This window comes from Rhopilema esculentum, chromosome 4 (genome assembly GCF_057945365.1).
Source record: "Rhopilema esculentum isolate cy_ngs chromosome 4, ASM5794536v1, whole genome shotgun sequence".
Taxonomy (NCBI): domain Eukaryota; kingdom Metazoa; phylum Cnidaria; class Scyphozoa; order Rhizostomeae; family Rhizostomatidae; genus Rhopilema; species Rhopilema esculentum.
Window position 1 is genome coordinate 14,049,593 of NC_142818.1, and position 23,776 is coordinate 14,073,368.

The following is a 23,776-nucleotide window of genomic DNA, read 5'->3' on the forward strand; positions in this document are numbered from 1 at the left end:
GTCATTTGAAAGTGAAAGTCAATGGAAACGGCATTTTTCTTCGACCCGTTTTTAATCCGTGTTTGATCATTCCCACTAAGCCGGGTTAAAATGTATCCAGGGTGAAAAGTTGTAAGAGAAATCAGTATTTGCATCAATAATCCTTCAATTTCTATCGTTGTATGCCAATGGAAGCAACATTGACATTCAGGATTTTGTTTTTTGAATTTTGGCGCTATCTCAAATTTTAAACGTTGCTATTGTTGCAAGTGGGTCAGAAGTTATCCGGGTTTCAGTGTTTCCAATAACTCGCAGGTGGGTCAAAAGATACCCGGGTAAAAACTGACCCACTTTGAGAGCCGTTTTCAAACTTATCCGTTTTTCAAGTGGGTTAGTGGGAACACGACGCAGAAACGGATAACTTTTAACCCAGATATGTTTTAACCCAGGCTAGTAGGAAGGCTGGCGAAAACGACTTGTTAACTTTGTGATAATAATTTTTTGAGAACCCTTTTAAAATAAACCAAAACATTAAAATGATGCAAAATATCTGTGCTTTTTATCCGTTATATTTTTTTGAGAAACCTTTGCGCTACAAGCTTTACGCAAATCAACTGATATCAAATAAGCGGAAAACAGCAAAGTCAGGTTACTTGGACTCAGTTAAAATCGGCAAATAAAACATGGTAATTTTTTACAAACTGGTTATTGAGACAAAAATATTTTCGATTAAAGAGAAATACAACGTATTTACTCTCAGTTGGAAAAAATGTTTGCATGGAGTACCACCGATCGATTATAAAACATGGATGACATTTGGTAACATTTTACCAAATCAAAAACTTTCGTTCAAAGCAGACACAAAGCCATATTATTTCTTTACCGCTGCAAGTCTTCCTGAAATCAGTCGGTACGAGGGTACATTTACAATTTTTACCAATTTTCTTGCAATTTTCTTGTAAGTTCAATTGTTTATGGACATTTAATACAATTTTGCGTGATGATGCAAACCAGTTTTGACGCAAAATTGGTTAGGGCGGAACGCTCAGACGTTGGTGTCGCGAGAACTCTTGCTCTTTTTGACCGTGAACATTTTTTTAGACTTCTTATTTTTCAATTTTTTTTGCATAGCTTGAAAGTTGGAGTCTTTGTGCATCCAATATTATTAGCCATTTATTGATGGCTTTTTTCCATCATTGTGAAAAAACATTATCTCTAGACACTGCTCAGAAGTCAGTTCATGTGTTTCGGTCGCTACCATCTTGAGGAAAAACCCTCGCAGAGTTTGATTAAATATCGACAAAATTATATTTTTTCGACGAATACATAGATTAAAGGCAAAAAAAACACTTCAAGAAAAAGTTCGAAGAAAATGATTTAAACTTTTTCATGAAAACTGACACTGACAGTTGTAAACAAACTTCTCTAACAACAGATTCGCAACTGAATTCGAAACTGTCCGGATACTTTCGTGAGGGGAGTGTATAAGCAAGCCCTCAACATTCTAATCAATTTCTTCTTTAGCAGCAGGTACAATGTCAAGTCAATGAAATACGCAAGTACTGCCAATTCTCAAATCGGCATCTAAATTTGACGTTTCAAATTTCCGACCAATCTCTTTATTATCCTTCTTTAACAAAATCTTTGAAAAGGTGACGAATGAGAGACTATGTTAATTTATTGTTTACAGAAAAAATCTTTTAGCCTCGTCAAGTTGGGTTCAAAAAGAATAAATCAACTTTCCTTGATCTATGCACAAATCTTAAAGTCATTTTAAAGAAAAAATCATCTTTCTGGCCATTGCAAGATTATTTGATTAAAGGACAAGTGACACGCTTTTGGCGCCAATTTTTTTTCTTCTTTTAACTCAAAGTAAAATGCTGTATGAGAGTGTTGTTGAAATATTTTTCCTTTCTGATTTCATTTTCCTACTTAAAAACCCTTTTCAAATTATGGCGGGAATTGAATCACGTGACATCGTGACGTAAATTGTGATAATTTATTATTGATGCTGCTGGTATACAGTGCAATATTAATGTTTACAACACGCTTCTGAACGAATTCAGTTTCTCTGGACCTGTCGCGTCGTGTTTCGTAAACTCTCTATTAATGACAGGGAAATTCCGAGTTATCACAATGTACGTCATAGGGTCACGTGATAAAAAGCAAAATCGCGCCCCCTGCGCCCCCTGATTAGAATTTTTTGTTCTAAACCAGGAAAAACTTACTTCTAAATGATGATCTATAAGTTAATGGAAAGAAAAGATAGGGTGAAAAGTGTGTCACTTGTCCTTTAAGTTAATCATAAGATTCTACTTAGAAAACTGGAATATTAGGGAATTGGAGGATCTCACTTGAATTGGTTTCAATACACATACATACATACATACATACATACATACATACATACAGACATACATACATACATACATACATACATACATACATACATACATACATACATACATACATACATACACACATACATACACACATACATACATATACATACATACATACATACAATTTTACGTGGGCTGATGTAGACCTGCAACGTAAAATTGGTATAATAAAAGAAAAAGTTGAAAAATTTACAATACAAGCTTAAACTTTAAAAACATATATAATCTACAAATCTGTTTCTTATGCAAACTGCCCCTTTAGAAAAATTTATACTTTTCAACTTTTTCGTATCTTCTTTTAGTTTTGTCCTAAAAATCTGTTTAGTTTTTGCTTGTTTAACATTTTTCGATATTTTATTCCAAATAAGGATACCCCTGTAGTTAAAAGCGTATCTTTGAAATTCAGAGTTTAATCTTGTTATTTCTAATTTATATTCTCTTCTCTTTTATTTCATGAAAAAGTTTCCCATTCTCTGTTCATATTTCTCTCCAACTATTTTGTAAATTTCAATTGCTACTTTTCTCTTGTATATGTGAATTATTGGGTCCCAGCTTACTTTCTCTAGAACTTTATTACTCCTGACCGTTCCAGGGATGTTTTTATTAACATTGCTGCCCTTGCTTGCTGCTTTTCAATTCTTTCAAATTTATTTTGTGTACATGTGCCCCCTACAAGCATTCCGTATGTTACTTTTGGGATAACCGTTTTGTAATAAATTTCTTTAAGTGTTTTAGCTGGAAAGAACTTGACCTTTCTTAGCATGGCTATCATTCCTGCATACTTTTTATAAACTTTTTCAATGTGTGAATGTCAATCCAGCTTATTGTCCAAATATAGCCCTAGAACTTCAGATACCTCTTTATATTCCACAGTCTTTCCTCCTATTTCAACTGGCGCGAGAGGGCCGGTATACTGCTTCCTTTCCATTATCATCGCTTCTGTTTTGTCTACATTTATTGTCATCTTGTTTGCGACACACCAATTATTTATTTCTTTTGCCAAAACATTCAGCTGGCAAACACATTCATCTACACTTTTTCCATATGCAAAAGCTGTTACATCATCTGCATAGTATCTTAGAATTACCTAGAGTGTTACCTAGAAGTGCATCTCCCCTTCTGATGTAATATCAGGCAGATCATTCATATATACTGAGAACAGTCTTGGTCCTAACACTGACCCTTGAGGCACTCCGTAGGCAACTGATTTTAACTCAGATTTTACCTCATTCAGATCTACGTATTGTTTTCTGTTTTCTAGGTAACTCTCGATTATCTGATACAATTTGCCACTGTCTCCTGCTGCTATCGATTTCTGTTTAAGTATGATATGGTCTGCACAATCAGAAGCCTTCCCGAAGTCAAAAAAGAGTATTGCGATTACTTCTCCTTTACTCATATGCCTTTTCCACGTTTCAGTTAGATACAACAGGATTGACTCTGTTGATTTACCCTTAGAATAGGCCCATTGGTTTTGTCTTGTTTTGTCTATTTGTTTCTCCATACCATCGCATATCAATGATTCATTTACCTTGCTTGGAAGGGATAGCATTGTCAGAGGCCGATAGTTTCCTCTCTCTGCTCTTTCTCCTTGTTTGTGCGCGGGTTTTATTTTTCCAATTTTCCACTGACTTGGATATTTTCCTTCAATATATCTCAAGCGACATATATTTGCTATGGAAAAACTCATCTCATCAGATTCCGTTTTTAGTTCTTTCGATGTTATTTCATCTGGTCCACATGCCTTCCGTAGGTTGATCTTTTCAGCGTCTCTGAAACAGCTTTCTCAGTTATGTCGATATGCCCTGTTGTCGGAGTTACTGTATATATATTATATACTCAAGATATTTTGCCAGTTTCTGACCAATATTTGTGAAAAATTCATTCATAAGGCCTGCTTTTTCATTGTCATCAAACACTAGCTCTCCCTCTCCATTTTTTAGGGGCCCAATAACTTTCTCTTTTTTCCCTTTGGTTTTTGTAAGTGTTTTGATTTTATTCCAGAAGTTCGCACTTTGGTATCGTTTTGTTTGCTTTTATCAGTTGTTTGTATCGCTGATTCATAAGCTTCCTGATTTTGCGGTTCATCCATGGAAGAGAATTTGAACGTACCTTGGCTTTCCTTTTTGGTATAATTTCTTTAACAATATCTGAATAAAGCATTTCGTTCATCCAAAGGTTGTCATCTACTTCCTCAAATACATTGCAGGAATGCCATGGTGCCATTTTTATATCCTGTTTGAATTTATCCTCCTTGAATTTTTTCCAATCAATGACTAATATAATCTTTGGAGCGATTTTTTGTCTTGTAACTCTTACCAATGCATAAACCATTCTGTGATCAGCTATTCCGGTGTCTATCACTCCACTTTTCATAATGTTCTCCTCATTATTTACTAGTATAACATCAGTAAGAGTTTCCGTTGTTTCTGTTATCCTTGTGGCGTTTTTATCACATTTTTTAGATTGTATCCCCTCATGACTGATTTTAACTTTTTTCCATCTCCATCGTTTTTTCAATTAAATCGCTATTTAGGTCACCCATAATAAACAAGTGGTTTCTTTGCTCTTTGACAAATGCAATTTGTCGCTCAAAAACATGATAAAATGACTGTCGTCTGTTGGCCTATACACTACCGCAATTGCAATATTCTGAGAATGTATCTTCAAGTCCGCCCATATTACCTCAGCTTTACTGTTGTCTTCTATACGGAGATCCATTTCTGTTATATCTAGATTTTCTTTGTAAAATAACACACAACCACCACCAGCATTTCTGGATCTGTCTTTACGAGAGGTCTTGTATCCCTCAATTTGGTGCACAGTTTGGTTTCTGTTAATCCAAGGATATCAATTTGTGTTGCTTCTATCAGGACTTTAATGTCCTGTATTCTTTATAAACACATAAGACCGTTTACATTTATATGGGCCATCTTTAAACTACCCTTTGTATTTGCAAAACAATCCTTCAGATCATCTATATATCTATCTGATATATTTGCTCGTGGTATCTCTGTCCTGCTTGTTTCTCTGCCCGTGGTAAATGTGATTTGGCCAAGGCACGCGGGACATGTCCAGTTTGGATTTAAGTCTTTTACAAGCCTTTCGTACAAAAAAAGCTCTACTTTTCCACACTTTTTACCAATATGGCATTTCTTTTGACACTGCTCACATTTGATGGCATTTCTATGACAGGTTCTTTATCGGACCAGGATTCATTTGGATATCCCCGGCCAGTAAGATATGTTCTGACTGGTTATATTCAACCTGGAAATTTGCGATGCAGCTCATATTACCATAATAACGTATTCTAGATTCAATCTTATCTTAAAAGGCACGTGTTGTGAAAATGATTTGCTAATTAAATAAAATTATCTTTTTTGTTTAGTACAGAACATGGAATCGAGGAAGAAGAAATGAAAAGTCACGAAACGATGGAATTTTACCCCAAACGCTTTTGTTTTATTAGCCAATAGTTAATGCGACAAATGCCTTTTAACGATAGAACTTAATGCGTCTCTGTAGGTGGTGAACATTCTGACCAGATGCCTGTTCAACATAGCGAGCCACGGGGGAGTGTTCTTGAACCCCTTTCTGTCTCTTATGCCTAAAAGATCTGCAAAATTCATTAAAAATCATTAATTTTGTCTGTTTGCAGATTATACCAGTCTTTTTTATTCAAAAGGAAAGATCGAAGTGCTAGAGAAAGTTTTCAACTCATATTCGCCCAAAATTTCTCACTGGTTAATTGCAAATCATTTGACACTAAACACAGGCTCAATCGTTTGTAAAACCTTATGATAGTTGAACCAAGACAAAAAAACTACCTAAACTATCAACAACTATTAAAAAACTTTAACTTAGAGATAAACAATGACAAGCTAAGCAAAACCAATACTATCAAATACCTAGGCGGGCTTATTGACAAAAACCTAACCTGGGAGGAGCATATTAGTAATGTCAATAGTAAAATAGTTAAGAACTAGGCGTTCTAGCTAAACTGAGACGTAACGCGCTTAAGGGTGTACTCTTCAATACATACAATGCAATACATGCAATGCATGTAGAGCAGTAGGCGGTGCCTACTGCTCTACACTTAATCCTTTTTCTAAGACCCTTGAAAAAGCTGCAAAAATATTTACTTTAAACGACAAAATGTCTAAACCAGCATTCCATGAATTAAATTCACTAAATCTGGAGACACATATACACTTCAATGCTTTTTTTCTTTAACATTTTTGTAATTATACCCAATTAACCTGCCTGCATCTTTTGTTGCTATGTACTTAAGTTACTGCAGAGAATATATATGAATCACAAATTTATCAATTTTTCTCCGTTGCTGACGAGTGATGACGGCACGGGTTGCCTAATGGCAGCCTCCACGTCATCAACAAGAAGTGAGAGAAAGAGATTGAGAGTTACGAAATTACTGAAACAAAGATGGCGGAGAGGGAATGTGTGATTGAAGAGAACAAGCAATTCACGATGTTCATCATGCCCCCACCTCAATCCACCCTGGGGCGGGGTTTTGCGTGAACAAAGAAATCACAAAAGAAGGATGTACATGGAAAGGCCTCTCGAATAGAGTGGGAGCAGACAGGATCAATCTCCCATCACTCGGAATGACAAATCTCATAGTTGGTTTTGCTCCAACAGCTCCAGCATGTGAGAAACACGCCGAAGGGAGGGGAAGATGTATGATAATATTCAAAGGGCACGGTGTAGTCAAACCAAGAATATTGTTTTTGGAGATTTCAATGCTAAGATCGGAAGAGGATGCTATGAAGTATACCCAAAAAATTCTGGGGCCTATTCATTGGGTACACAGAATGAAAGCATATCACACCTACTAAGCTTTGCAAGGGAAAAAGATCTGATAGTGACCAACACCTTCTTCAAGAGAAATTTTGGGATGAGTACCACCTGGTGTGGGCAGGTGAGATCCAAAAGAATATACAACCAATTGACAACAACACGATGCCATCTAAATGCAAGAGCATCATCACAAACAGCCAAAGTCATAGCAACTCGAATGTTGAAAAAGAGTTGATTCAATTGGATGCAGAGTTCTTAAAATCTGCCCGGTCTCCAGACCTAAACCCGATCGAAAACATTTTTCACTTGGTCAGTAAGAAACTTCAAAAGGATGCACTGGAATAAAAAATCGTAAAAGAGACTTTTGGAGAATTTTGTAACCGTATAAAGCAAACTATGATGGATTTTCCCAGCGATGTGATTGACCGAACAATAGAATCGATGCCAAAAATAATAGACATGGAAATCAAAAATAAAGGTAACAGAATAAAGTATCAACATTTATTGCAAAATTCTTGTCCAAGATTGTAGCTGTTTACGAAATTAGCTATTTGGGGCCTTAAATTTTACATTTATCCACGCAGATAAATTTTACATTTATCTTCCTTGCGTGCTTCTACGAACATATGAAAAACATGAATATCATCATCTTCAGGGACGCCGGAACGATCAAGGGGAAAGGGGGAGGGGGGCAGAATTTCATTTTGAGCTTGAATACTCCCAGAAAATTCTAAGTTTTTCAAATCTGATTTGATTTCAGGGAACATATTTAATGTTATTTCAAGAGTTCTCAAAGAAAAAAGCCGCCCTCGAATGAAACAGGGGCACCGGAAGCATTCTGACGCCTCGGCAGCTATTCAAAAAGGGCACATTTTCAATGACTAATAATAAAATAATAACAAAAATATATAACATAATACTTTGGTATCGATAAAACGTTTAATCTAAAAGGCCTGACAACATCAAGATTTTTGAGACCAACACAGAGATGAAGCGGGAACTGAAGAATAGGAAGAGCCTCGCCCAAGCCGCCTCTTCCCAGCACCACCACACGCTGACAAACGGGAAGCTAGGAACATCTACCCGAATGAAAGAGCTTTCAAGTTCAACGTGTATGTCAAGCCTATTTTACTCTTCAACTGCCAAACATAGAACTTGAGCGAGGCTGAGCAGGAGTCCCTGGATACCTTTCATCGCCGACTACTACGCAGAATCCTGGTCGATGTTGAGTTCTCCAGTTTCGTAACGTTCTGGAAATTTCAAGACTCATTGTTTCTTAAGAGTTTCTTAATTATGATGTCATGAATGATGTTATGAAATGTTCATGACCTTTTTTATCACGTCAAGAGATTCGCTTCCGTTCCGATGCTGTATCTAGATGTGGGGAGTTCATTTTTATTCCTTGTGTCTTAAGTTCTAGGCCAACAGGGCAATCTTGTTCTTGGATTTTTCAAAATTTCTTTGTTCTCAGTTTTATCACGATTTAATAGTTTCTTGATTTTTTTGCTTCCAGTACTGAAGTTTCTTAATTTTTTGTGACTGTCTTGTACTCGTTTCTAATAGCCAGTTTCTTATAAAAAATGAGTGTATTTATTATTTCATTTATCATATTTAAACACAGAAACCGTATCAGCTACTATGTCTAAAAAAGGTAAAGATTAATTTGCTGGTCTTGCTTCGGATCGTGCTTTGGGAAAGGATGCTAATTTTGCAGGAATTCCTTTAATTTCTTTTTGACCGTGGTAATCGTGGAGCTCATTCTTATTTGTAATGAGATTTCGTTACACGTCTGTTCACCACAATAGAAAAAAATTCCTTTTGGAAAATTCTAGGTTTTGCCTTGGGATGTCTATGTGAAGGCAATTTCTTGTTGTGTGGTTAGATATTTGGGACCTAGTGACAAGTCTTCCTTCAAATTGTCGGGGCAGAGACCATTAATTATTTTATAGATCATAACTGCCCTGTCAAAATTTATCAAATTTGAAACCGAAAGCCAATTGCAGCTCCACCCGTCCTTTAATCTTGAGCCTTCCATTTGCATGCGTGCTCTGTTTTGTAAACGCTGCAGATGATCGAGCTTTGTGTTTGACAATTTGCCCCATAGTTCATCACTGTATCTCAAATGTCTCTCAAACAGTGCCCTATAGACCTGATCCAGTTTCAATTGCGAGAGTATGTTTTTTAGCTTCCACTGGGAAGAGAGAACATTTTTTAATTGACCTTTAAGGTTATTATATTGCTCATACCATGTCAGGTTTTCGTCGGCCGTTATTCCAAGGTATTTCCCAGTTTGAGCTCGTTTGATTGGCTCTCAATTTACATGACCAATAAGAATATATTCTGTTTTATCAGAATTCAAACTAAGCTTATTCTGACGTAACAATTCTGCAATAATGTCGATCTCAGCTTGTAGATCATTACAGAGATCGTAGATATCTTCAGGAGAACAGGCGACACTGGTATCGTCCGCATACATGTATGAGGTGCATTTTTTGAGGCACTGCTCAAAGTCATTGACATACCGGATGGAGAGGAGCGGCCCCAAGCACGACCCCTGGGGGATACCGCAGTTAACAGTTTTCAAGCTAGATCTATGGCCATTCATTTGACAGTACTGTCTTCTGCCTGTTAAATACGATGTGAACCACCGAAAAGATGTCCCTTCCACTCGTGTTTCCAAATCGTATTTGGTTAGTTTCGATAGAAGAATCCCGTGACTCATCGCATCAAACGCTTTTTTAAGGTAGAAAAATACGCTTATATAAATTCTATGCTTGTCAATATTAAAGAACTATGAATCTGTTATGGTTAATAATGAGGTCAGGGTGCTATGCATCTTTGAAAATGCATGTTGACCTTAAGCACTGAACAGTGTTAAAAAACCTTAATTTACAGAAAGTAAAGCTAGAAATGTCATTCACATTTTAAAATGATTATGAAATAAATACGTTTTCAATCCTGTTTTGAAAGTTTGGACGCTCTGAGATCTTCTAATTTCAACGGCCAGTTTGTCCAAGAGCCTAGGGGCTGCAGTACAAAATGCTCTGTCCCCACGAGATGCAAATTTTGTCTTTGGAACTAGCAATGCCATAGATTTGTCTGACCTCAGTCTGTATCTATCACTGGTTTGTAGCCTCAACATATCTTTCAGGTAGGCTGGAGCCATGTTGTTAAGTGCCTTGAATGTTAATAACAAAATCTTGAAGTCAATCCTTTCTTTTACCGGTGCCAATGCAGTTCTTTTAGTACTGGAGTGATATGACAACATCAAACTTTTGCAACTGATACTTCGGCAGACCAAATAGAAGACTGTTACAGTAGTCAAGTTTACTTGTGATAAGAGCATGCACGATCTTTTCAGTTAGGTTCCGATTCAGATATTTCCTTATGTGCTTAATATTATAGATGTGATAAAATGCAGCACTGCATGTCTTTGTAATATGATTTTCCATAGACAGATTGCTATCAATAATTACTCCCAGATTTCTGACACTGGTTACTATATCTGAATCACCGATTTTGATAGAATCTATCATGATTCTATTCAATTGATGTCTAGAACCCATAATAAGAAACTCTGTTTTTGAATCATTGATCTTTAGCTTGTTCACTAGCATCCATTTTCTAACATCGTTCACACAATTCTGTATTGCATGCAGTGCTTCTTCTTGTGATGTTTGATTGACTGGTTTGAAAGACAAATATATCTGGTGGTCATCAGCATAAACCGTGAGCGTTTGGAAGGTGCTGCTCAATTACATTAAATAAAGTACTGGCGTAAATAAGAAACAAGATGGGACCCAAGCAGCAACCTTGGGGCACCCCATATTTGAGCTCGTGTCTCAAGACTTTTGAGAATAGTGAAACATTTTGAACTTACTGCTAGCCTTCTGGAATTGTTTAATGCACTTAGCTGCCCTGACGTATATCGAATTCTCTCCATAGAGGTCACTTGCTAAGGGCATTGTTAGGCAACTTTGGACTTTGACCTTTTCCAACATGCGACTTTGGTCTTTGCCTAGGCCATACTGTCATCTGGTGCTTTTTAGTGAAGAGTACCACTTTAATTGTGCTTTTCTTTCTTATTCAGGGATGAACTTACTTCTCCAGATTGTCCTTAATTCATTTGAGGGCCAAAAACAAACCAATGTATGCTATTTACGTTAGAATTTCAACGAAATGTAAGAGCTTGATAAAATGCAGCCATCAATCGGCGCAACAACAACAACGGATAGCACGGATATAGGTCTATAATTGCCTATGTCACTTTTAGAGCCAGACTTGAAAATAAAGGTTACTCTCGCTCTTTTCCATGTATCTGGAAAAATACCCATTTTGACTGACGAGTTGAATATAGAAGCTAGTGGCTTGCATAAAACTGTACTGAAATCTTATCATGACCGGCAGATTTATTGCATTTCAATTTTTTTATTTCAATTTCTTCAAGGTCTGAAGTAATTGGTTAAAATTCAAAATGAGGGGCTATGGGTGCATTTTCATCAGCAAAATATTTTCGTGGGTTATCCGATTCTTTAGTTTTGATTTTTTTCACAAGTTTATGGCCTATCGTTGTGAAATGGTCATTAAATGCTTCCGCAGTTGCGTAGGCGTGGATCTAGGCCGGTTGGTTTTAAAAAGGTTTAAAAAGCCGGTTGCACAGGTTTAAAAACCGGTCAAATTCTAAGAGCTATGTTTCTCTGTAAATCTTGAATTTTTGATCTAAATTTCAATTGCAACAATTGCTGCATTTTCCCTGACTGACTACATTTCTTCTCTTTATATACTGAATTGAACCTTAACAAGAGTTTTGACAGAGTTCCCAGCTTCCTACTTCATCTTTTATCTCAAAGTATCCAAAAAATTCAAAATCGAGGAAATCAGCAGCCATTCGATGCGACAGCTTGGAGTATGCTATCTATGCGCTAATATTGAAACCGGTGGTTATTGTTTTCTGAAAACCTGTGAAAACCGGTGCCCATATGTTTCCCTTATGCGAAAAAAACCGGTGACGAAAAAGCATACTCGATATCGATATCCATAGCTCGAAAGATGGACGCTTTAAAACAAAATGATACAAAATGGAATACGGATGCAAACAGGAATCTGGGGTTTTTGTATTAAGGGGACTAGACGTTTTTCCTCGGAAAAATTCATGAAAATTAGAATCGAAGTTGCAAGAAAAGGATCAAGAGCCATGCTGAATGGAGTAAAATTCTGATATCTTAGATGAAAGTGTGGGCAAAAACACACAGGGCTGTAATGGGATAAAGTACACCAAAAACCGGTCAAAATTCTGGCTAGATACGCGCCTGAGTTCCCCTCTGCTTTCCAAATAGTTGACCCTCATACATGACGGATCTGGGAGTCGTGGAGCACTGACTTTTCTTTAAAACTTTGTTAATCGTTTTACATGTCTTCTGAAGGCTATTTGAATTTTCATCAATCAAATTGCAGAAGTAGCTGTTGACAGTTCTTCGAAGTTCACTGGTCACCCTGTACAGTTTGTACAGAAGCCATAGAGATCGATCTTTATCAGCTCGTTTCATAGTCCGGTCTCTCTCATGTATCATATTTTTGATACGGGGAGTTATCCAGGGCGAGAGAACATGTCTCACTGCATTTTTTCGTATTTTTAGCGGTGCATGCATATCTAAGATCGAGTGGAAAAGGCTGCGAAAAAGAAGATGCTGAAGATCGTAAGAAATGGAAAGAGGCGAAGGCCAAGACGCCAAGAAGAACAGGAAGATAACCCAAAAAGAGGACTTTGTGTACTAGCTATATCAATCTATCTCTCTCACTTTCCTCACGTTAGACGTTCATTTTTTCTATGATAAGTCACTGTGCTTGTTAACTGCGCGAAATGAATGTAAACAGAATAACAAGCAGACAAACGGAGGAGCACTGGTACCGACGGTAGGTTACCGATGCCATTAGGCCCAACGAAAACCCGCAACATAATATTTAGTGAATAACAAAAGTTGGGCTCCAAAATGTAAGATTTTTGACCTGTGTTGCATCTAACTTTACTACTTAAAACACACAAATCATTTTCAAGCCAAAATCTACATCAAAAAAAACATCCACAAAGTAATTGAGGTGTCATTCCAGCATTACTTTGAGCAAAAATGGCAGCAAATTATATTTTGAGAATAAATTTTCTTTTCATTCATTTCTACAGTTTTTATAAACAAGCATTTGAAAATCGGCAAGCAAGAAACAATTTTGATGGATTTGTGTTGGGAAAGGACTGACCTGAGTTTGAATTTAACTTAAAGACTTAAAGATATTTGGTCCAGATGCAGATCCAGAAAATATTGTAACAAGAGCAAAAGAGGGGTCCGGGATTGGAGCCCTCCGGGAAAATTTTATGGCAACTCCTTTGAGATTGGCAGAGATCGCACCTTTTTAAAATGGTAATGCTCTGTACTTATCTTTTTCATTTACCGTAAAAGCCCTATTAGGTCCCCCCTCTCTATTAGACCCCCCACTGCTTTAGCCCTTGATGTCAAACAAACAAAACATAGCACATGGAGTGAGTCTCTTGACGAAAGTGATGATGCTAAGATCTTGTGCGTTAAACCATAGGGAAGCACTTATAAATACAACAGTTACCAGCCTTATGAAGGACAGGAAAGAATTCATTACGAAGACAGCCGCACAGCTCTTGCGAAGTGACATTGTCGATATGATAAAGCAAGTTCCGAACTTACCTTGGCTTCCAACGGCTAGAACACTTGCCTGGAAAGAAAGGCAGCCTCCTGACAGTGTAAAGAAATTTTTGACAAATGTACTTCATGCTACCCATCATACACCCGGCGAAAATGTTCAGAGTTATGTCGACTCGTTTGCTCACGATCTTTTCCATGCTGTGTCGCGAGGAAATTTTCTGACGGAGAAGCACGCACTGTTAGGGACTGGTTTGCATAGTTTGACAGGATCGAAAAAACCTATCGAAATTCTTGGGCGATTTGGTCATTCATGTAACTATGACCAAGTTCGTTTGATTGAGACAGCGCAAGCAGAAGTAGCACAGCACTTGAGAGCTAATCAAAATCCATTGCCACTGTTTCCCCGAACTCGCACCGACAGCGTTCTTACATTCTTTTGGTGGGACAATTTCGATGTCAAAAAAGAAATTTCCCAAGGCAGTCTTCATACCACGCATGGTATTGCATACCAAGAAGAATCGAATGTGAGTATTGAGCTGGAAGTCGTAGCTGCTATTCCCAAGCCAAGTAGACGTGCGGTTTCCTTTCAACCAATCAATTTGCCTCAGAGGAAATTCGTGCCTCACAAGAACCCTGTCCCCTTTGGTGATATTTCCGAAGAGCAACAAAATGCAGATCAGTCTCTTGCAAATACTCTCTTCTTGCTGTGGAGATTGACGAGGAAAGTTTTAAGTATGCCAACACAAACAGTGTCTCGTTTTGTTGGTTGGGTGATAAAGGCACTAGGCACACCAAACTCAAAGTGCACAAGGCTTTCTTGCTACCAATTAGAAATCTGATAACCGGATACAGCACCATCATTGAGTGCATCAAGCAGTCACAAAGATTAGCTTTATGTTCCAACATGACTTACGCCCACATAACCGTTGATGCAGGAGCTGCCAAAAAGTTTTACCATGCTGTATGGAACAATCCTGAAGAGTTTAACAATGTTGTCATTCATTAAGAGATTTCCATGGAATCGTGGAATTTTTTGGCACAATCGGAAAATTTATCTCGGGTAGTGGCTTCGAAGATGCGGTGTATCAGGCAGGGCTTTGCACATCAGGAAGTATTAAAGGCATCTTAACGGAAAAGCATTACAACAGATGTTGGATGGTTCATGAGAGTTTTGCTGAAGCTACAGACCGACTCTTTTGCGAATCATTTGTCAATGATGTACCAAGCGCTGTCGAAGTTCAAGTGAAAGGAGAAGTGTCGAAAAACGACGTAGAAGCCATCGTCAATGATGGTTTTTGTTGGGGATACGAGCTAAAACGGCTATTGTCTTTCCTTTTGTTTGTCGCTCAAAGTTTAAATCCAATCAAAGAAAAGTGTATTAATAGAGCGTGCGCAGTCGCTTCCATTTTGCCGCGAAATACTGGTTTCATATCTCGCTCTCGCAGCTTCACTCACTTGGATGAAACTGGAGTTGCACGATATTTACATTCTGTTGTTGTTTATAAAGTACCTTTCTTGTAGAGGCCTAGATGGAGTGGCCCTCTAAGCAAAATTAGGCTACAGCTCACAGGAAATTAGTCTTGTGTTTGTAGCTGGATTTATTATGAACCGAAGGAATTATCATGGCGGGGTTCCGGTTGCAGAATTGTTCCGTTATGTTTATCTATCAAGAAGTCTTGTTATAGTGAGGACTGTGAATCGAATAAAAAGGACATCGGGTATTATCACTGTAAATTTGGGAACTATGTTGGCTATACACAATCTTGAACGGAAAAATATTTTTCGTCTGGGCCTAACAACATAAATGAAATTGCATCAATGAGCAGAGCTTCAATGTCAACCAAAGCTTTAATATTAATATTGTCGGTTATCTAAGCCTCTAAGCTCAATTACGACCAACAAATCCGTAGGAAACTAGATAACGCATGGGCTCCGACGCTGGTTGGAAAGTTCGGGGGGGGGGCAAGGGAGATTTTAACAATCATAACAAAATTTTTTAAAAATGTTATTGTCTCGCTAATTAGTGGGGTTATGGCACCCCCCTCCCCCCCATGGCCCCCTTCGTCAGAGGCCCTGTAATACCCCCTGCTTGCAGCAGAGTTATCCAGATTTACCCCCACTCCCGTAAGTCTTTGATTGTAAAGAAAGACAAAGTATTCACACTCTTCATTTCTAGATTTATCTCCCCCCCCCTTATTTCTGTCGCTGACGCACAAATTAGCAAGTTTAGTTTATTATCTAAACTCTGAAATAATTTCAAGTTTGCATAGTGTTCTTGGTTGTTTGAAATATGCTAATTTAAAACAACTGGCAAGGAAAAAGGCAGGAGCAGAACTGATGCTGTTTACTGAAAAACCCTTACTCATTTGAACATATCATGGACTGGTCTAATTTGAGTCATATTTTTGATGTTATTTGTCACTTCCAAAAATGAAAGTGGTACTGTAACATTGAGATTACCAGAATTTTGAAACTATGTCTTGTTCATCATAAGAAATCCCTTTGCCTGTCTTAAATAATGACCCCTTAGAATAAGAAAGTTTTTGGTGGGGCTGGATCAACCAAATGTTATTTTTTTTATTCAAAAATGTCTGAATTACGAATTAAAAACTTTTCTTTAACTTGCATGTCACTGAACAGAACAGTGAAAGATAACTTTAGTTATCAAAATGGGAAACTTGAAGGCACTTTAAGGTATTCACAGCTAAGCAAACATCACCTTTAAACCATGCACATACATCTGCAAAAATGAGAAATGGTCAATCAGATAACTTCAGTGAATGCCATATGTTCTTGATTTATTAGGGAAAGTGAAGGAAAATTCAAGTAATAGAAACATAATTTATTGGTTCTTATGAGGTAACCTATAGCATTTTAAGCACTATCTTTTGACTGCTGAACTTATAAAAATTGCTTACTTAAAGCATGCAGCCTTTCTAAATAACAGAGAGAGTGACAGACTTCCTCTTCTATCTTTCTGCATTAGAATGAAGCCTTCTGTCTTTCATACTTTGAACTGGAGTTACAGTGTTGGTGAACAAATTTATATTAGGGGGAGGGGTGCTGCCCGCAGTGTTACTCCCCATTCAGCAAATAGTTCTAAAGGAAATGTAGTAGAGTATTATTGAAAATACACTACTTGCACAAACTGTAGTTATGGTGCAGTCCATGCTGTAGTCATAAAAGGATGTTATGCAGTGATGAATGATCAATGTTTTATCAAATAATTTATAGGTCGGAAAAGAATGCATTGAATCAAAAAAATCAAAATATACACTGCTGTTGGAAATCAAATTAATAATAAATACTTTGATCTATATATCCTGACAGTTGTGGACATGCACCTCATGGTAACTTTCTAAGTTCATTTGTTTTTTTCATTGATACAGCAAAATATGTTTCTGAAATTGTGCCAAATACCTACTTTGTACTTGGTGCAATTGGCAATCAACTGGGGTTTCCCTTTTATTACAAATAACAAACATTGGGTTCCTTTAGACTACCTAATGGACATACTTTGCAAAAAACTAGTAACCAAATTGATGTTTCCTTTAAACAAATTGTAAAAACTGACATAAGACCTTTGCTTATTGACATGAGGAGTTTATTTAGAAAAAGACATAAGCAACAATTTTGTGCAACAACTCCAAATAGTCCTGCCCAGTATAAAAAATTTATCAGGTTATTAGCTGTATGTTGGACTCGGGGTCCTTCAAAGCACAAAATTTAAGTTATTACAATTTGGATACCGTGTTCACAAAGATTCTTGCTCCTATGCAATTTGCAGCAAAGCAGTTGTTTCAAACAAATAAAAATAGATAAAGGAGAAGGGGCACTATCATCAGAATTTGAAGTGCGAGATTTCCAAAAAAACAAACGGATTTCCAGGGGCTTTCAAAAACAAAACAATGGGATTTTCAACCAAAGGTGCATCCGATTTCCACGGAGTGATTTTTCCTCGTGGTAATTTGCGATTCTGGTTGTTACGCGTAGCTGCGATACAGGCCTAATGCAGACTGACAGCATCCTGGCATAGAGAACAATTTTAAGAGTGTATGGTCAATTGAAACTTTTTCCCTTGCTCGTCTGTTGAATATTGATGCCTAACTCGCTTAGAATCGCTCCTTGGTTCACTTTGCGTTGAGATAGAAGTTTCACAAACTTTCCCTCCAAAACGCTGGCATTCCCGAACCTTACTGCGCATGTTCCATCAATACATTTTTCAAAAGTCTCGTTTACATTTTAAACTTTGGCCGTTCGTATCCCCAACAAGTTTCGCCATTCAAGGATTACGTCGAGCATTACAATGCGCAAAAGCAAAGATGTCTTCGTGGGGAATTCGGAAAAACACCGCAATTCTGGATGACTTACCAGAAATTCGTGGAGAGACAGCATCTATTTCAGTTAGCAATCAACACTAATGATTTTGACCTCAGATTGAAATGCTGGAAAGAGTCACTGCCCCTATGCTTTTCGACAAACAAGCAAAACTATGCGAGGTATGGAACATACTACTGCCGCCAATTGCAAAGTATCGAAATCAAGTACCCCGGAGCAAAAGATGAATTGTTGAAGAAAGGGTTGTCAGTATGCAGAAATTCTATGAATATCGGCCAGTCTATTGATGGTGCAGGTGAACAGACGTTTATGAGAAGCTCTAAGACGGCAGGTAAGTTACACGGTTTAGCTTCAAAAGTTTTACAAGTATTGCAAATTTAACAAGGTATTAACGAAAAATGTAGAGTCAAAAAGGAATCCCAATGTTTCTAAACACAAAATATTACCTCCAAAAGTTTCTAAATTTAGAACTTTCCACTATTACACAAACATCCAAAACTTGGTTTGCTATAGTGATGAAAAGAACACAATTATATTGCTAATTTATGTTGTAGGTGGAATCAAAGACTTCACGCATCGAAAAGAGACTTACGAAAAGTGGGTTCTCAATAGGCCATTTCAGGCAAAGATGGTTGAATCTCTTCTGTCTCTGGCTGACCTGGATAATTTCTCATCCGATCCTCGAAAGTGCTTGCGAGAGCGAGAAATAAGAAAATCAGAGGAGAGAGTCACCAAATTGATGCAGGTTATGAAGGAGGACTTCATCAATCCTTTCGACGCAAACATAGATCAACAGAAGCTTTTCAACCTGGCATCTGGCCGGCCGTTATCAGAAGAAGCATCGAGTTCCCTTTTTTCCGCAGAAGAAAGGTGTAAAGTTGGCCCTAGCTGGGTTTCGGTGCCATGTCAGTATGTGTTAATTCATAACTTTGATTTGCTGTCCTGTAACTATATTGTCTAGCTGTGTCTGTACAGTTTGTGTTTGCTATGTTGATTGATGTAAACCAGAATTACATGTGATATCCAACTTTTATGTAAATTGTATTCAGTTGGAAATTGAGCTTGACACACATCTGAGTTACATGAAAACTTGCGGTATTTCTTGGCCTAAGTCTTCGGAACCCGAACACGCCACAAAGGGGGCAAGTTCGTTACGAAGAATTCAACCAGCGACTTGATGTAGATGATGAGTCAAGGATTGCTTTTTTGACCCGATCAAAAGAGTCCTATGGCGAGACTTTGGCAACAATGAAAGAAAGACAAAGGTCACCGCCAAAGCAGTATGGGGTAAGATTTGCTTAAAAAGAAGCCGTTCAATAATTGTAAAGAGAATATATAGGCCACCAAAAAATAGAATGGACATTGAAGCAGGAGATACTGTCCTCAGACATTTGGATGAACTGCAGAAAGAATTTAGACCAATAAAAGAAATCCATAACTTCGAGGGAGTGAACTGTAATATGCACAAGAAAAATGCATAGTCCTGCCTAACAAATGATATTTGTAGCACACTGGAGGCATCCAAGATTATAAAGTCTTCCACAAGAGAAACTTCCCACTCATCAACACTGATCGATCTGATTATTAATACAGCAGAAAATAGTATTAAGGACAGTGGGGTCATAAAACATCAATAAGTGATCATTACATGACATATCCTATAAGAAAAAGAAAGAATTTTAGAAGTCCCCCGAGGATAATTCATACAAGGTCATATACAAAATTTGATGAGAATCTTTTAAGCCATGATCTGACACAAAAGGACTGGAATGACTTTTACCAAACAAGGGATGTCGACATTGCAGCTAAATGTTTCACTGATACTTTTCTGAAAGTAGCAGACAAGCAAGCAAAGAGAATAGAAATAAAAGTCAAGGGAAGTACAAGCAATGTTTTTCCAGATGAGCTTTGGCATTAATTACGGAAATGGATGTAGCCAAATTAAAAGCATCCAGATCTTGAGGGGGAAAGGAATGGAATAAGTATAAACAATTGAGAAATATCTGAATGAGGAACTATCTGAATGAAACAGTTGAGAATAGAAAGGAGAATCCCAGAGGAATGTGAAAGAGATTAAAGGAATTTTTCCCTTGTAAAACAAAAAGTTTTGTCAGTCAAAAAGAATTGATATTGATGGAAAAGAGAAGACATGCAACAGAAAAATTGCACACGTATTTAAGGAGTACTTTGCAAATATAGCATGTAAAGTGGCTGATAAAAATTCACTGGAGTGAGGAAAGCTATCCAATAAACTCTTGCAAATACAACTTTAAAGTTTGACTTTTGCAATGATGCACAGATACAGAACAAAAGAACTGAAAAATGAAAAGTCAACTGGTCTTGATGGTATGTCAAACTACTCAAGACTAGTGCATCCTCAATTTCTACACACCTAGCTCATTTGCTGAACTTCTCTCTCATATCAGGAAAAGTACCAGATTTATGAGAAAGAAAAAGGGTAACGCTAATTCACAAATCAGAGAGCAAATTACTGTGCAATAACTACAGGCCAATATCAATTCAACCAATTCCCCTAAAAATTCTTACGCGAGTAATATATGAACAGCTAGCTGCATACCTGAAATAAACTGGCATCTTGGACCCCCACCAGTCTGGCCTCGGGAGAAATTACTCTACAGCTACAGCTATTATCGATGTTGCAGGGAGATGAGCTCGGTAAAGGGAATTATGTCGGTGCCATCTTTTTAGACCTTACTAAGGCATTTTACTCTGTAGATCATACCATTCTAATTAGTAAGCTTAAGGCACATGGAATTAAAGAAAAGGAGATTTCATGGTTCACATCCTACTTAGAAAATAGAAAACAAGTGACACTAATTAATAGATGTATGTCTGAAGAAATACTAGAAAAGCCCTTCAGAGTAACACAGGGCTCAGTGCTTGGGCCTTTGCTGTCTCTAATCCATATCAATGATGTCACATCAATTATAAACTGTAAAACACACCTTTATGCAGACGACACTGTGCTTTTAGTAGCTGAAAAGTGTGCACAGAATATTGAGATAAAGCTAAACACTGAATTAGAAAAAGCACATAGGTGGTTTACGGAAAACAAGCTCATACTCAACGCTATAAAGACTAAGTAGATGATTTTTGGAAAGGCAAGAATGACAAAAGAACTTGGAGACATCAGCATTAACTTGGGTGCCAACAAAATTGATGAAGTGGAAAGTTTCAAATACTTGGGGTGCATTTTGACCAGCAATTGAACTGGCAGAAACACTTAAAGGAAATAGCTCAAAAGAGTAGTTTACAACTAAAAAAGATACACTGCAGGACCTTGCTTGTAAATAGTTTGGTTATGCCCTTCTTTGAATATTGATCTGAGGCCTGGTCATCATCAAGCGATACATTACTCTAAGGTTAAAGACTTTGTACAACAGAGCTCTTAAAGGAGAACTGACACGCAAAAATAAGTTTGGCTAAAACGGTAGTTTGTGACAAGCAAATTCCGGGATCAAAAAAATTTTTTAAATCACAGTTACCGTTTTTGAAATACAGGCGTTTTAAGTTGAGAAACAACAATTGTTCCGACAACTTGAGACTCGAGTTGTGACATGTTCTCAGCACGTATTGTGTTTCTCTATAGAAACCTTTAAGAAAATGCTGCGGACAAATGTTTATTTTGTACATGTGAAAGGAGCTAATTTTGCATTTGGACACATAATTGATTTTTTCAATGGTTTGGGACTCTGAATCAGAGTTTTATTACACTGATTTCGAGACAAATGGAGAGTTTCAGCCGTCCGAGATTTTGCTACCAGCCAGCGGTAGCGCTGCCGCTTGGGCTCATGTCGTCCCATGGCTCAACAGTGACGATGTTATGAACAAAGAACAGACTGGAAGTACAAACTGATATAGAATTTCTATTAAAAACAATGCTATTGCTATAATCTAAATGAGATCAGGTATCGTAAAACTAGAATTTCATTTCAGATTGAGGCGTGTTTGTCCAGACTGCTTTGTCTGTATGGCCTAATTCGCTGAAATGCCTATGATGCCCTAAACGGAACTGCAAGTTATTCATTATTAATGTAGCATTCTATGATTGTTTTTCAATGTTTCAAACGAGTTAACTGTATAGTGATATTAAATAGTAGAAGCGGGTTAAAAGTCGACTTGTGCGGATTATATGCCATTTTCACCGGGCGTGAAGCTTTTCGGGAACTGATAAGTTACCTGGCAGTCGAAAAATCTGGATTTACGAAATAGGCCTATACTTCTTGGTCAAAGAACTTGATTTCTTAGTCGAAGAAAATGCTGTTTAGCTGTCATAGGAATATCAACTGGCGCATTATCTTCTTTTGCAAACAATTTTGACTTAAGTGGGGGATGGTCTTTTTCAAGACTAGGTTATTCCCTAGTATCTCAACCTCTGTTAAAATACAATAATCAAGTTCAGTGAAATTTTCTTCAGTCACACTCGCAGCTCCCATCAACCAAGGTTTTTTCTTGAATTCATATTTCTGCACCCAAAGCAGGTTGCAGGATCGCTTTAACCGCTGTCTCCACTAGATTTCGTTTGTCTTTTGGCTATTGCTTCAACCCCCCCCCCCTTCCCCACCCCCATGTTGCGGTTTTATTTGTAATTGTAAAAATAAAACTTTTAAGAAACGTTACCAGTTTTCAAACAAAGTCGACTCCTTTTTTTACAAATTTTGAGGTTCTTTCAATGTTTCGAAGCATGCTGCTTCGAATATATCATGGCATGAAAATAAAACAAATTTTGTGATGACGTCATCAACTTGGAGAAGATTCACTTTGAACCTTTTTAATTGTTTTCTCGCAACTATCATTGTCAAGTATGTTCCATATTCGAATTGCACACATTCAGTGCTTTTAAAAGATGTATTGAATTTCTATTATACTTACTTTTAAACGTTCTTTCATGACGTCATCATCATTTTATGACGTCATCGCCTTTTAAAGGTAATTGAATAACGCGTGAAAGGATGCCTAAAAATCTTTAGCTAGTTAAAAAAGTCATTCAAAATTAAAATTTCGTTGTATAGAATATGATATGGATCTATTCATCCTTCATCACTGTCTCCTTTGCTGGAACTCCAGAAGAAAATGTAGTTCCACTCATCATCGTCTGCTTTAAGCTGATCACCTCACCATAATTTTTCCCACGGCCTAGTCCTCATTGGTTACGGAATTTTCTTCAATTTCATCACTAGAGCGCTGCAGATCTTGCAGTTTTTTAGCGGAGGGTGTGCGGGGCCCTGCACAAGATGAACATAATTTGTGTGAAAAAATTTTAAAATTATTTTGCTGACTCCAGTATTTTCTGCAGATATTCACATCTTTTTTAACGTTGAAGATCGGATATTTTTGTCATCAAGCCGTTAAGAAACGTTTTTCTCTGTATATCCTCTTCGTGCCATTTCTTATTTATTTATCAAATGTATGTTCAAAATTAGAATATGTAAAGAAATTTTTTTCCTATAAACCACACTAATACCACCTGTAGGCCAGATCATTCTTTCCATCGTATGTCTAACCAAAGCTTAAAGGCAATTTCTCTTACAATCTTCTTTTGATAATGTA

At 37.3% G+C, this 23,776-nt stretch overlaps 2 protein-coding genes across 2 annotated transcripts; both read left to right on the plus strand.

The window, feature by feature from the left end:
• Positions 1-12,815: 12,815 nt before the first annotated feature.
• LOC148960466 (uncharacterized) lies at positions 12,816-14,706 on the plus strand. The gene has a single exon (XM_089115943.1). It carries the CDS (start codon positions 13,702-13,704, stop codon positions 14,704-14,706), a length of 1,005 nt encoding a protein of 334 aa, XP_088972069.1. The 5' UTR covers positions 12,816-13,701.
• A 685-nt stretch (positions 14,707-15,391) lies between these two features.
• On the plus strand, positions 15,392-22,942 carry LOC135691081 (uncharacterized). Its single transcript, XM_065208833.2, has 2 exons — positions 15,392-18,536; positions 18,760-22,942. The coding sequence occupies exons 1-2, from the start codon at positions 18,230-18,232 to the stop codon at positions 19,164-19,166; spliced, it is 714 nt and encodes a 237-aa protein (XP_065064905.2). The 5' UTR covers positions 15,392-18,229; the 3' UTR covers positions 19,167-22,942.
• The last annotated feature ends 834 nt before the right edge of the window (positions 22,943-23,776 follow it).